Source organism: Arvicanthis niloticus, chromosome 2, assembly GCF_011762505.2.
Source record: "Arvicanthis niloticus isolate mArvNil1 chromosome 2, mArvNil1.pat.X, whole genome shotgun sequence".
Taxonomy (NCBI): Eukaryota; Metazoa; Chordata; class Mammalia; order Rodentia; family Muridae; genus Arvicanthis; species Arvicanthis niloticus.
The window spans coordinates 97,877,860-97,892,050 of record NC_047659.1 but is presented as its reverse complement, the minus strand read 5'-3'; the positions used below and the strand labels follow the sequence as shown (position 1 = coordinate 97,892,050).

Here is a 14,191-nt window from a genome sequence, read left to right as displayed (position 1 = left end):
TGTCACGCTCATTCCAGAAAACCTTGTGAGACTAAATATCGAGGAAGAACATTCTTTAATTTAGCGATGACCCTAAGCAAATGGGATACAGGAAGTAAAGATTTTTTTAAATGACATATGAAATAAAATTATACATAGTGATAACCATGAAACACCTTTTAAAATAGTGTTCAAATGTGTATTTCCATGCTTGCTTGTATTTGCAAAGTAATTTAATGTGTTAGTTTAGATGTGGGAAGTTTGACCTTTTAAATTCCTTCTTTCTCTGACAGTCGTGTGTGATACTGCTAGGCCTTCTCCTCATCTATGACGTGTTCTTTGTCTTCATAACACCCTTCATCACAAAGGTATGACCATTTTAAATTCATGATGAAGCCTTCAAAACGATGAAACTTTTTAGAAATCTTGTTTGTTTGTTTGTTTTGAGACAGGGTCTACTCAGCATAGCCTTGTCAGATAGAGAACTCTGTATGTATAGCAGGCTGGCCTTGGACTCACAGAGATCTGCCTGCCTCTAGATTAAAGGCATGTGTCCCCACTCTCTGTACTACCACATGCAGCTCCTTAAATATTTTCTTAAGTATTTATTTTTATTTCATGTGAATAAGTGAGTACCTGCGTGGTGTGTGTGTGTGTGTGTGTGTGCGCGTGCGTGCTTGGTGCTCACAGAGGCCTGCAGAGGGCATTCTTTCCCTGACACTGTTGTTCTAGACCTTCTGATGCCACCCGTTGTGGGTGTTGGAATCTAGGTTCTCTGCTAGAGCAGTGAGTGCTCTTAATGCTGAGCCATCTTGCCAGCCTCAAGAAAGGAACCTTAACTCTCTCCAGAGACTGTTGGTTTTGCAGATTTTTATTACCTGAAGGAAATTGCCTTTGAAATTGGTCTTTCAGTAGAGGGTATTTTTAATAAGCAAGCTTTCAGTTGCTCATTAGAGAAAATGAGGAACTTCTGATTAGTATAAAGGGAGAGTGTGTGTAATTTTTCGTTCCTTTTAAAAGTAAGACTTTCTTACAATCAGTGTCTAATGTGGACAGTTTAGAGAGGGAAGGAAAGAAGGAGGAAATATGTCATTGATACCTTCATTTCTGAGAACTAGTCTGAGAATAACAAAGAACAGCATGCCAACTCTGCAGGCCTGGGATGTACTGTATACCCTGGCAACTCTGCAGGCCTGGGATGTGCTGTATACCCTGGCAGCTCTGCAGGCCTGGGATGTGCTGTATACCCTGGCAGCCCCTTCTGTGCTTTAGGTCCCAGTCTACTTTGAGAAGCAATGCCAGCTTTTGATGTCATTAGAGTTTCTTTGGCTGAAGAACTCAACTCGATCTTTCTATTATTATTATTATTGGTTTTTTGAAATAAGTTTTCTCTGTGCAGTTCAGGCTGTCCTGGAACTCAATCAGTAGACAAGGCTGGCCTTGAACTCATAGAGATCTACCTGTCTCTGCCTCCCAAGTGCTGGGACTAAAGGGGTGTGCCACCACTGCTAGGTCCAACTTGATCTTTCTGTACCAACAAGATCTGTATCCAGGCTGCTCATTGAGGCCAGGGTGAGGCTGACCTCAGTAACAATTCAGTCCAGGGCTTCACATTCTCACTTTCGTTTCTGCCCATTCTGTCTGTCCTCTGGTTCTATGGCCAGAAGCTCCTAAATCATATATTCCCTGTTTTACCACCATTTTACCATTCCTCCTTAACAAAGTGAGGAAAGTGCCAAGTGAGTGAGCAAGCAAGCCAGTTGTCATTCATTATTTGTTCAGTTTCCTGTCTTGGCCTTTTTCATATCAGGAACATATTATTAATTATCATCTAGTTCTCCCATTTTCTCTATCATTTTATTTTGCACCTTGCCTTATAACTTTATATTGGCCCTTTATTCTTTGTGTCTCTTACTCTTTCATGTTTGATGATGACTATTTTTCTTTCCATTGGCTTTTGTTATTGTTAGTGCTGTACTCAGGGTAGAACCCAGGACCCGTGTATTTTAGCCAAGTACTCTACCACAAAACCACATCCTTAGCCTCCTCCACTGGGCCTTTATCCTTTCTTTAAACAATAGATCATCTATTAAAACACTGCAGAAACCTACACTTCTGACATTTACTGCCAGCCATAAAGATAGACATATACCCTGTGGAGGAGCTAATAAATAAAGTAATAAATAAAGGAGCTAATAAATAAAGATTTGGACCTACCTCAAAGTATTCACACTCAGACTGTTTGACAAGCACTTGCCCATGCCTTAAGCTGAGCTCTTTCAGTCAGTGCCGTCACTGAGCAGCAATGCTACAAAAAGAAAAAGAGAAAAGCATTAAGACAGCAAGTGTGAGTTGTAACTGAAACTGGACATTTTTAAAAAGCATGTTTTCAAGCAGGCAAGACAGAATATGCCTATAATTGTAGTATTTAGGGTACAGAGGAAGGAGAATTGCTACAGTTTTTAGCCAGCCTAGATTACAAATCAAGTTCCAAGCTAGCCAGGGCTACATAGTGACATCCTGAGGCAAAAACAAAGCTGTCCAGGCTAGTACAAAACGAAACAGTTCTGAGGAATACTCCATCAGAGTCCGCTAATAAAAGGGAAACACTGTTGATCTTGAACAAGCATCTAATCCCAGTGCTTGGGAGGCAGAGTTCAGGGCAAGTCTGGTCTAGCCAGGGCTAGATAGAGAAACCCTGTTTCAAAAAACAAAACAAAACTGAACTAAAACTGAAATCATTGTCTTCACAAATCAGGTAGTCCTCAGAGTGCCCTGGAAGTGCAGTGGTAAATGATAGTCAGGTTTTTGAAGTACTTTTTTTTTTTTTCGTCTTAAACCTGGTATCAATTTATTGTCAGATGAAGTTTTAAAGGTACAGGCTTTTTAAAGGATAAAGGCCTTTGAGTCTTTTTTCTTGTGTAATTAGTACATTTTTGTTTCTTTCTTTCTTTCTTTCTTTCTTTCTTTCTTTCTTTCTTATCTTAGGTCTGTGATTTCTAGCAAATCTGTTGTAGTAGAAGTAGCTGGAGGTGGTTTTGGCACTCATTGTTGTAAATGTTCATTTAATATTTTCTCAGTTTGACCCCTTCGTTTTCCTTATGGCTATGTGCTTTATTCTTATTAGGTAACTAGAAATGTATGTCAGATGCTGCTCATTCCTGGTTTTAATGATTTTCAAAATCCAGTTTGTATGTATTCTCCCTGGTCTGCTGATGCATTTTTTTCTTTTTATGAAACATAAAAGCAGATGCCTCACACAGAGTGTGGCAGTGCATACCTGTATCCCAGCACTTGGCTGCAGAGGTAGGCAGATCAGGAAGGAGTTCAGGGTTACCCTTGGCTAGATGAAAACAACAGAAAGGACACTTTGTGTAGTTTTAGCCTCAAAGTTTCACCTCAGGCAGACAGGGTTACAGGAGAAAACTTGTTCTTGAACACCTTGTCTAGCCCACAGAAAAGACTTCAGCAGACACAGGGAGGGAGCTACCACTCAGGAGAATGCTGATTGCAACAAAGGAAAGAGACAGAGTCGACCCTGAGTGGAATCCAGCTGAGGAAGGCTGTCATATTCTATGAGGCTGGGTCTTTTCAAATTTGTCTTTATACTTGTGGGAAATACCAGAAGGTCAAATGCATTTTTATTCAATAAGGTTACTTATATTTGGTAGAGAGCTAAATTTAAAAGATTTTAATATCTTCTTTTTTTCTGATCTGATGGTCTAAGAACCATAATATATGTAGTAAAAAAAATTAAAATACTGAAAGTTCATAACCTATTAACATATTGGATGTCAATATAATCCAGATCTCCAGGTATACTTGAATAATCTGTGTATATGCCGAACTGATAATTACCGAGCTATGGTAAAGTGGAATGGTGTGCTCACTGGATTTTGTTTCAGATTCAATATCTGCTGTATGTAGAGTCCGAGGAAGAAGCAGTTGATAGCCCAGGTTCAGTTGGCAGTAGGTTGTGTGCTGTGCGCTGTCAGTCATCCTTGCACTGTGGCAGGTTATTCTCTTTAGATGACTGAACGACATCTCTTCCTCCCTTTAGAATGGCGAGAGCATCATGGTGGAACTGGCTGCTGGGCCTTTCGAGAATGCTGAAAAGGTGGGAATGGTGTGAACGGCAGTGTTCACCCAGCTACTGCCTGCCTGTCTGTTTCCTACTGTAGCTCATTCATTGGTCATGGGTGCATGCTAAGGTGTTATCAAACTTCTTTCTCACAAATATAGCCATTTTCTTAGTTATTCTAAATTATTAAATACCTATTGACTTGGGTTTCATCCTAGAATGATGGAAACTTTGTGGAAGCCACTGCTCTGCACTCAGCTCCCCATGAGAAAGTAAGGATTGTATTTCAGATAAGTTCATTGGACTTTAAATCATACCCTCTGTGAGGAGGCTCTTCTTTGGGTGGGAAAGAATGTAGACTGACCAAAACAAAACAACACAACAAAACTTGTCAAGGTCTGAGTCCTATTCTTGGTAATAAATAAATAAATAAATATTTAAAGGTTAGCTGTGGGGGGAGTATATTCATACTGTTCATCCTCCATGTGTTAGATATAATTTCCTGAAACTACATGTCTTATCCCTTCAAGTTTTTTGTACAATCAGAGTTTATGTATGTATTATGTATGTGTATATTTATGTCATCCTAAGTTCAAGGTTTTTTTTTTTTTTTTTCAAATAATCAGTGTAAAAACATTAAAACGATTACTACAGTGTCAGTGTTTCCCTTCCTAAAAGAGAGATTGGGAAGAGACTTACTGGTTCATTCTCTCTTCCCCCTCTCCCTCCTTCCCTTTCCTTCTTCCTCCTTCCCTTCCCCTCCTCTCTGTTTTTCTTTCTTACAGTTGCCAGTAGTTATCAGGGTGCCAAAACTGATGGGTTACTCAGTCATGAGTGTATGCTCTGTGCCTGTTTCAGTATTGGGTTTTGGAGATATCATTGTACCAGGTGAGTGACTATAATAATTTTAGCAAAACTATACTTACAGTTTTAAGGATGATATTCACAGTATCTGGAAAAGTTACAAGGCTGTATATTTTTAACTGTTATTAGAACTGGGATCAATGGTAAAGGTTAAAAAAAAAAAAATGCATTGTGAAGGGTAAAAGAGAAATCAGCCCTCGGACAGCCAAGGTAAAATGTCGGCAGCTGAAAGGTGTCTTAGGACAGCAAGGATCCACTTATCCTTCTCTAGTGGAACGTGTTTGCGATGTTTCTTTTCCTCCTATTTAATAGTAATAGTTACGTTTTAGGGAGTGCTTTAGGTATGCCAGCCAGGTAGGGTTGACGAAGAAAAGGAAGAGAACTGCAGCTTACATGGCTTTATAATAAAAGACAATCCAGTGGGAAGCCAGTCACGGTAGTCTGTTGGTTGGGGAAGGCAGACACCTGTTGGAAGCCTAGATGTTTCAAGAAGCACAGACAGGGGGACCAGCCTAGGCTAGGACACTGGATGTGAGAGCCAGGCTAGCTATGGGGGAGTTGTGGGAGGGAGGATTGAAGGGGCTTACCTAGCTAGACACTGGAGATGCACACCTAAAAATACTTATTTAATACATACAATGTGAGATTTTTTACAATGTGAGATTTTTTTTCTTCTAAAAAAGGGTATTGAGGCTTTTTTTTTTTTTTTTTTTTTTTTTTTTTTTTTTTTTGCTTGTACATTTGTATCTATCTGTGAGAGCTTGTATTTCATTTTTTAAAAATTCTTAGTACTGGGGTTGGAGAGATGGCTCAGCAGTTACAAGACTTGCTCTTGCAGAGGTTTCAGGTTCAGTTCCCGGCACTCATTGTGAGGTGACCCAAACTCTGCAAGTTCAGTTCTAGGGGATCTGATGCCTCTCTTGGTAGGCAGCAGGCACACACATGGTACACATACATACAGGCACAATCAATGTTCAAACTTGTGAAATAAATAAATGTTTTTAAAATATAACTCTTTGTATTAAAACTTAAATCAGTCTTGTAAATATCATTTAAAATTGCTTTTCTTGATGTACTGTCAGTGTGTTTTTAAACCCTCATATATTTGTTCATTTATATAAATTGAAAAAATAGGTATTTTTTATATGTAACATAGTTTTGAAGCATGAATAGAGTGTGGAATAACAAGCTGAATGGCAACGGTTACCTCACCTTTTTTTGTCATGAGAATACTTGAAATCCACTCAGCAGATTTCCAGACTAATATATTGCTTATAACTACCATCGATGTGCTGTTTGATGAGTTTCTAGAACTTATTTCTATCTGAGTGAACTTTGTGTCCTTTGATCAGTATTTCTTTCCCCAAATTCTCCCCAGTCCCACTGTTTCACTCTGCTTCCAAGAGCTAAGTCTTTGAAGTTTTATTTACAAGTGAGATAATACAGTGTTTGCTTTTCTATGGCTGGCTGTTTCTTGCTTAACAGAGTGTCCTCCAGATTGATCACAATGCTGTTACCACAAATGACAGGATTTGCATCCTGTCTGCTCTTCTCTCTCTCCACTACTCTGTCTCTTTCATGTCCCCCAACCCCCCCCCGTGTGTGTGTGTGTGTGTGTGTGTGTGTGTGTGTGTGCGTGTATGTATGTGTGTATGGGTGTGTTGGTGTACATGGAGGCCAGAGACTGATTGATGCTCCTCTCTTTTTCCACCTTATTTATTCTTAGTTTGTTTCTTTCTTTGTTTCTTCCTTCCTTTTTTCTGAGACAGGTCTTTCTACATAGCCCTAGGTATTGGGGGAACTTGCTATGTAAGCCAGGCTGGCTTTGAACTCACAGAGATTCTTTTGCCTCAGTCTCCTGAGTGCTGGGATTAAAGTTGTGTATCACACCCTATCTGGCTCTTTAAGAATATTATTTATGTGTTTTATTTCTTTATTGTGTGTGTGGATTTTTTTTTTCCTGCCTCTATCTCTGTATACTGTGTGCATGCTGTGCCTATGGAAGCACGGAGAGAACATCAGATCCTTGGGATTGGAATTACAGATGGCTATGAGCCACCAATTGGGTGCTGATGAACCCAGGTCCCCTAGAAAAGTAGCCAGTATTCTTAACTGCTGAGCCATCTGTTCAAACTCAACATTATTTTTTTGAAATAGGAACCTCACTGAATATGGGGCTTACTGATTCATGTAGGTTAGACAGCCATTAAAATCCACCTGTCTTCCTCCACTTAGCACTGAGATTATAAACAGGTGCTATTACATGTGAGGGCTTGGAATCCAAATTCAGGACAGTGCATACAGCAAGCTTCATCCACTGAGCCATCCCTGTAGCCCGGTTTCCTTTTTAAAAGATGAATATTACTTGGTTTTGTATATATACTGCATTTTCTTTATCCATTCATATAAGTACCGAGATTGGTTTTATATCTTGGTTTTTATCATGTTCTGAATATCGAACATGTCTCTTTACCATACTAATTTAATTTCCTTTGGATATATGCCCAGTACTGGAATTGCTGTGTCACATCTTAAATTTGTTTATTTGTGTAAGGCTTCCTTGATATGTAGCCCAGGTTGTCTCAGTCTCCTGAGTCCTTGAATTACAAGCTAATGTCACTGGGCCTAGTTTGTTTTTAATTTTTTGTTATTTGTTGTCAAGCACTTAAGCATACTAAACAAACCCAAGAAATGCTGCTAAATCATTTGCCCATTTTCTCATTGGGTTATGTTCTTTCTTACTCTTTGCTTGTTCGGGGTCCTCAGATGTGTTAGGTATCACCCCTTATCAGCTGTGTTTTTGGGATACTCTTCATTGCATAGGCTATATCTTCTATTGATAGCTTCCTTTGCTGTGTAGAAGATTTCATGTATTCCATTTGTCTATTCAATATATATTTTAATGAAACATAAAAAAAGGTTTTCTCTCTAACATGGAATATTAAGCAGCTAATAAAGTTCATGTTCTTCAACTACTGTTGCTTGGCTTGAGGAAGTGTTTAAAGGATCAAATTTTTAAAAAATCAACATGAAGGTTCATTCATAATTTATGATACTTAAATGCTCTCATAATGCAAAAAGGAAACATGAAATATAACAACCTGTATTGTTACCCATTCTAACAGTTGAGTCTGTAATGTTGTTATTGTTTTAAAAAATAATGTGGGTTTTCTTTTAGGCCTGTTGATTGCATATTGTAGAAGATTCGATGTTCAGACTGGTTCTTCTATATACTATATTTCATCCACAATTGGTAAAATTTGTTTCTTTTTATTATGTTGTGCTATATTGTCTGGAGAAAATGCCAAAGGGCTAAAAGTAGTAGTCTGTTTCTCTCTTACAACTGTCACACAGTGTTATAGAAGATCTTGTACTTAGCCCTAGGAATAAAGCTATAAGAAGTATTCAAATGCTACCTTATGTCAGGCTGGCTTGTAGCTTGGTTAGTGGAGTGCTTGCCCAGCATACATAGCACAGATGCACATGCACTAGTGTGATGACATGTACCTGTAATGCCAACATGTGGGAGAGAGGAGCAGGAGGACTAGCAGTTAAAGACTCTGAGCTGGGGATGGAGAGATGGCTCAGTGGTTAAGAGCACTGACAGCTCTTCCAGAGGTTCTGAGTTCAATTCCCAGCAACCACATGGTGGCTCACAACCATCTGTAATGGGATCAGATGTCCTCTTGAGTGTCTGAAGACAGATACAGTATACTTATTTAAAAAAAAAAAAAAAGTCTCCTTAGCTGCAGGAGTCTGAGACCATCCTTGAGTATGTGAGACACTAACTTAATAAGTAAATACATAAATACAGATACAAAAATAAATAGTAAAAGGTTCACACAAATTTCTCCCAAAATAGAGTTAATAACAATGCAAGCATTGATCTAAACAGCTAAATTTTGGTGAGGAGGTAAGTAACATTTTTAAAAAAAATGTATGGAGATATATTAAACAGCAAATCTAGTAAAAGTTAGTACAGTACTTTCTTTATGTAAGCCAAAGCTCATTCAAATAACCTATAAAGGATAGTCAAATTATTTTGGTTTGTTTGTTTGCTTTTCAAGACAGGTTTCTTTGTGTAGTGTTGGCTGTAGACCAGGCTGTGCTCAAACTCATGGAGATCCACATGCTCTAACTCCCAAGTACTCTGATAAAAGGCATGTGCCACCACACCTGACCTAAAACATCTTGAGATCCTTTGTTTGCTTTTTGTTTTTTAGAGACAGGGTTTCTCTGTGTAGCCTTAGCATCCTGGAATTCAGTCTATACAAGGCTGGCCTCAATCCCAGAGATCTGCCTGCCTCTGCCTCCGAGTGCTGGGGTTAAAGACATTCATCACCACTACCCAACTGTTTTATGATTTTAAATAGTGAAATGTTAGGCTGGAGAGTTAGCACAGCAGTTAAGAGGATATATTTCTCTTGTAGAGGACTCAGGTTCAAATCCCAGTTTCTATATGGTGGTTCACAACTGTCAGTAATTTCAGTCCCAGGGAATCTAACAACCTTTTCTGATCTCTTATGGCCCTAGGCATACACATGCAGGCATACCTACATGGAGGCAAAACACTCATGCACATAAAATAATAAAATAAATCTAAGCATGGTGCATACCTTTAAGCTCAGCACTCAGAAGCAGAGGAAAGTACATCTGTGAGTTTAAGGCCATCCAAATCTATAGAGTTCCAGGACTTCTAGGACTACACAGAGTAACCCTGTTGTAGACACACACCCCACACTACCGGCCCCACCCCATGGTGCTACAAGGAAAAAGAGATAATTAAAATCAGGAGTGGTAGGTATGCACTTGTAATTCCAAGGACTCTGAAAGATCAGAAATTCAAGCTTATTCTGGACTCTGTATCAAGTTCAAGGCCTTGGGTTGCATGAAACCCCGACTCAGAAACAAAAATATATAAACTGAGCTGGGCGGTGGTGGCACATGCCTTTAATCCCAGCACTTGGGAGGCAGAGGCAGGTGGATTTCTGAGTTCGAGGCCAGCCTGGTCTATAGAGTGAGTTCCAGGACAGCCAGGGCTATACAGAGAAACCCTGTCTTGAAAAACAAACAAACAAAAAAACCTAAAAAAAGAAAATAAATAAATAAATAGGATAATCATACTTTATAGCACAAGATTTTAGAGGCTTTAAATTAAAAGTTGAGGTTCTACTGGGTTGTCTGGTGCTCACCTTCAATTCCAGCAGTCAGAGGCAAGCAGATCTCTGAGTTTGAGGCCAGCCTGGTCTACATAGCTAGCCTGGTCTACATAGCAAGTTCTAGGACAGCCTGAGCTACAAAATGAGACCTTATCTCAAAAAACAAGTTAAGGTTTTATATATAGTTTTATAATTTTAATAAATACCAGAAACACAAGTAATAAATGTTTATCATTTGAATTTTTTTAGCATCATGTATAGATAACCATGAGTTTATGTAAATGAATTAATGTTTTGTAGTTATCTGGTATAGCAGGCAGTCATTACTTCTGTTTCTGTTATTGAAATGTTACTACTAGGAAATTTAAAAGAAAAAGCTCTGATACCTCTGAATATTCTGCATAGATATTTCAAAAAGTTCTGAGTACTTAGGCACATGCCCTGCACCACACAGCCAGAGATGTCCTTGAAGGCTTTCTAGTCCATATAGAGTTAATGTTGTGGTGTTGGAGAATGGTGTCACTAGAATGTCACCCCTGACAGCATGAAAGAAAGCTAAGAGAGGGAAGATGGGGAAGTGCAAAAAACACAAGAGAAAGAAGGAGAGAAAGAGGAGAAGAGGAGGGAGGAAAGAAAGGGGGAACAGACTCCATATAGAAACAAGAAAGCAACTTGAGTACAGCATCCTTTAAAGGCAGTAACACCCAGTACCAGCCAGCATGATCCAGTCAAGAACACTCAGTCAAAAGGCAGTGCTGGAATACTTGTCAGTTCTGTTGTGACTTTGGGCAACTTAGGCAGCCTTCCAGATCTTCCACCACCTTATCTTTACGTAGCCACACTAAATTGCCTGAGATCCTATATTCATATGATATCCCAGCTCATTAGGAAATGTCCAAATGATATTTGGTGTGCAATAGTTGAGGAAATCTGTAGTATGTATTAGGACAAACTTAAGATTTGGTTTATGTTTAGTTATATGTTTGTCTGTGCCTCTGTGTGGATATGCACATACAGGTAAGCACAGGGTCCTGAAGAAGCCAGGGGCATCAGACCTTGTTAGAGCTGGAGTCACAGGCAATCATAAAAGCCCAGCACCCATGTTAGGTAACGCATCTGTTTCTAACACCCGCTCTAGGGCATCTGATACCTCTAGCTTCAGGAGCCTGTGCCCACAGTCACAGATCCACATACAGATACAGATACATAATTTTAAAACTAAGTCTAGCTTAAATATGTCTTTAGAAATATTCGAAAACTAATATTTTAGTGGGGAAGGGAACCCCATTCCTGCAAGCATGTAAAACTGACCTGCCCTTCTGTTTTCCCACAGCCTATGCTGTTGGCATGATAATTACCTTTGTTGTCCTGATGGTGATGAAGACAGGACAGCCTGCTCTCCTCTATTTAGTACCTTGTACACTTATTACTGTCTCAATCATTGCTTGGAGTCGTAAGGAAATGAAAAAGTTCTGGAAAGGTAGCAGCTATCAGGTATGTGTTTATAATTCACCAGTTGTTATGCTACAGCAACTCTTTATGTATCAGAAACTAAGCATTACCCTCCGGATGCCCTGAGTTCTTCCTCTGCAGTCCTGCTGGCATCTGCTTGCTGCAGCAGTGGGTCTTGGTGCCCATCGTGAGTGCCAGAGCATTGTGAAGTTTCTATGGGAGGACATTGGAGAACACAGCATCGCAATGTACATTCAAGTCCACATAAGTAGCATGCAAGGTGCAACTATGAAAATAGGCACTGGGTTTTGAAACTGACAATAGAAGTTTACAGTGAAGCCAGACAGTGGTTGTGCAGGCCTTTAATCCCAGCGTTTGGGAGGCAGAGGTGGACTCTATGAGTTCCAGACCTGCCTGGTCTACAGACAGAGTTTCAGAACAGCCAAAGCTACACAGAGACCCTGTCTCAAAAAACCAAAAACCAAAACAAACCAAAAGTTTATAGTAACATACATACATGTTCTATCCAGCATTTGGATGTACCAAATTAACTTCAATATCAAGGTTGCTCTTTAAAATTTGTATAACAAAGAAAACCATAATTTCAGAACCTGTTGCTTGAGTTATTTTTTTAACAGAGGTAAAAGCTTCACCTCCCACCTCCACATGTTTTTGGAATTCCAGAAAAGTTGTTTTGGATTGAAATTGAAGAGAGTCGAGAAACCCTCACCTGCTCAGTTCAGGCCACTACACTGACCCCTTCCCAGGGACATTTTGTAAAGCAATTATTTCTGATTTGTGCTAGTAAAGTGAACTGCCCCCTCCAGCTGCCCCCACACAGGTCAATAGTTACCTGAACAGAGTCATCACCTTAGAGTAGGTGGCTGCAGATGTTCTTACCAGAGAAGTTGTTCAGATGGCTCACAGCATCTTCTGGAGGTGGCCAACATTATATTACAGGCTTTTATAACTAGAATTCCTTCTGGGAAATATTACAATATCCTTTTGAGATTTAAATAAAATAATAATAAAACCTACTTTGACTACTTATCGGTGCTATTGGGTGAGCCCACATTAATGTATACAAAGGTATCTATGGACACAAGGTCCTTCACTAAACTATTAAAATAGCGGATAATTTTTCTATGAAGATGATACCTATGATGTTTTATCCCCCTAATGCTGGAGATCAAACTTAAAGCTCCCATATGGTAGACAAGTTTAATTTTTATTTGTTTTGGTTTCTGAGATAGAGTTTCTCTGTGTATCCCTGGCTATCTTGGAACTCACTCTGTAGACCAGACTTACCTTGACCTCAGAGATCTACCTGTCTCTGCCTACCAAATGCTGGGATTAAAGGTGTGTGCTGCAGCCACCACCACCACCACCTGGTTTAGATTTTTTTTTTTTTTAATTTAAGCTAAAGAGTATCTACAGTCCCAACTCTTGGTAGGTAGGGGCTGGAGGATGAGAGTTCAAGGCTAACCTCAAATGTAGGAAATTAGAGACCCTGTTTCAATCAATCAATAAGATGAAAATGTGTCCTAAACTACTACTAACTTTTGAGTATCTTATTCTCAAAATGGCTTTTTTATCCTCTTTAATACTTTTATATTTCTGCATTTAATGAATATTTATGGAGCATGAGGTAAGTATAATTTCAGATATTGACTCTATAGGATAAACAAGTTATAAGCAAAACTTCTCCTGAAAGTTACTAGGAAATGCAGACAGAGTCATAGCAATAAAGTGTACTGCATGTATTGATAATGGCAAAGTAAGTGTCACGGTAACTAGGGATGGGGCGTCTTTGGCCAAGGAGTCAGGGTCAGTTAATGGGTGATTCTAAAAAATTGTCAAATCTTATTTGGAATTGGGCTATTTGTTCATCTGAAAGGAACCATGTCTTCAGCAGGTCCAAGGGAAGAGAGCTGGCATGTTCTGAGAACTGACTGGAGCTTCTGGAGCTCTGGTGTTGAATATGGATAAAGGACCTGAGGGAAATGAGAACTGGAGGCCAGAGTATGTAGGGTTACATACATTGTTACATGAAGTGGTGGATGTGAAGAGAAATCTGGAGGCATAATTAATATGGCCTGATGATGCATTCAGGGCTGGGAGAGGAAGCAGAAGAGGAAGACTCGAGGTCTCTGAAGGAAAGCATAGGCTTGGGGATCCAGCATGAGACAGTTAATATTCCAAAGTGCCTACAGGACCAGAAAGGGATCCAAGGCAGGAGTCAGAGCCAACCCAGATGCAGTGTCTGAGTGGCTCCAGTATACGAAGCAGTGAGTAAGAACAGAACACCTCAGACAGACCTGAAGAGAAGAGGGTCCAGTGCTCAGAGCACTTAACTAAGTGTGAGGCAAATCATGACAAGGATGTCAGATAACACAGAAACTACTTTAGGACAGGTACCAAACCCTTGGTTAGGGTAGAATTTAAAATCAATACTGAATGCAAATACTATCTTAAACAATGTATGTTGGTTATTTTCATCACCAGCATTTTTACTGGTAAGGAAGCCCTTCAATACAGCTCTGTGTATTTTTTTATAGATTTATTTTTATTTTTAATTATGCATGTGTATGGAGTGTGGGTGTCTTCAGAAGTCAGAATAGATTGTCAGATATGTCCTCTGCAAGAACAGTATACA

The 14,191-nt window shown here is 39.4% G+C and overlaps 1 protein-coding gene across 7 annotated transcripts in view; it reads left to right on the top strand.

Moving 5' to 3' along the window:
* The window catches only part of Sppl2a (signal peptide peptidase like 2A), a 36,058-nt gene that overhangs the window by 13,983 nt on the left and 7,884 nt on the right, over window positions 1-14,191 (top strand). For 4 of the 7 annotated variants that reach the window (XM_034494917.2, XM_034494919.2, XM_076929695.1 and 1 more), the window contains exons 10-15: window positions 273-347; window positions 4,040-4,096; window positions 4,279-4,332; window positions 4,846-4,948; window positions 8,103-8,177; window positions 11,417-11,577. In XM_034494917.2, the coding sequence (XP_034350808.1) occupies window positions 273-347; window positions 4,040-4,096; window positions 4,279-4,332; window positions 4,846-4,948; window positions 8,103-8,177; window positions 11,417-11,577 (525 nt within the window). The remainder of the gene's footprint in view (window positions 1-272; window positions 348-4,039; window positions 4,097-4,278; window positions 4,333-4,845; window positions 4,949-8,102; window positions 8,178-11,416; window positions 11,578-14,191) is intronic. The other 3 variants (XM_034494918.2, XM_034494920.2, XM_076929696.1) reach the window with 1 other exon arrangement.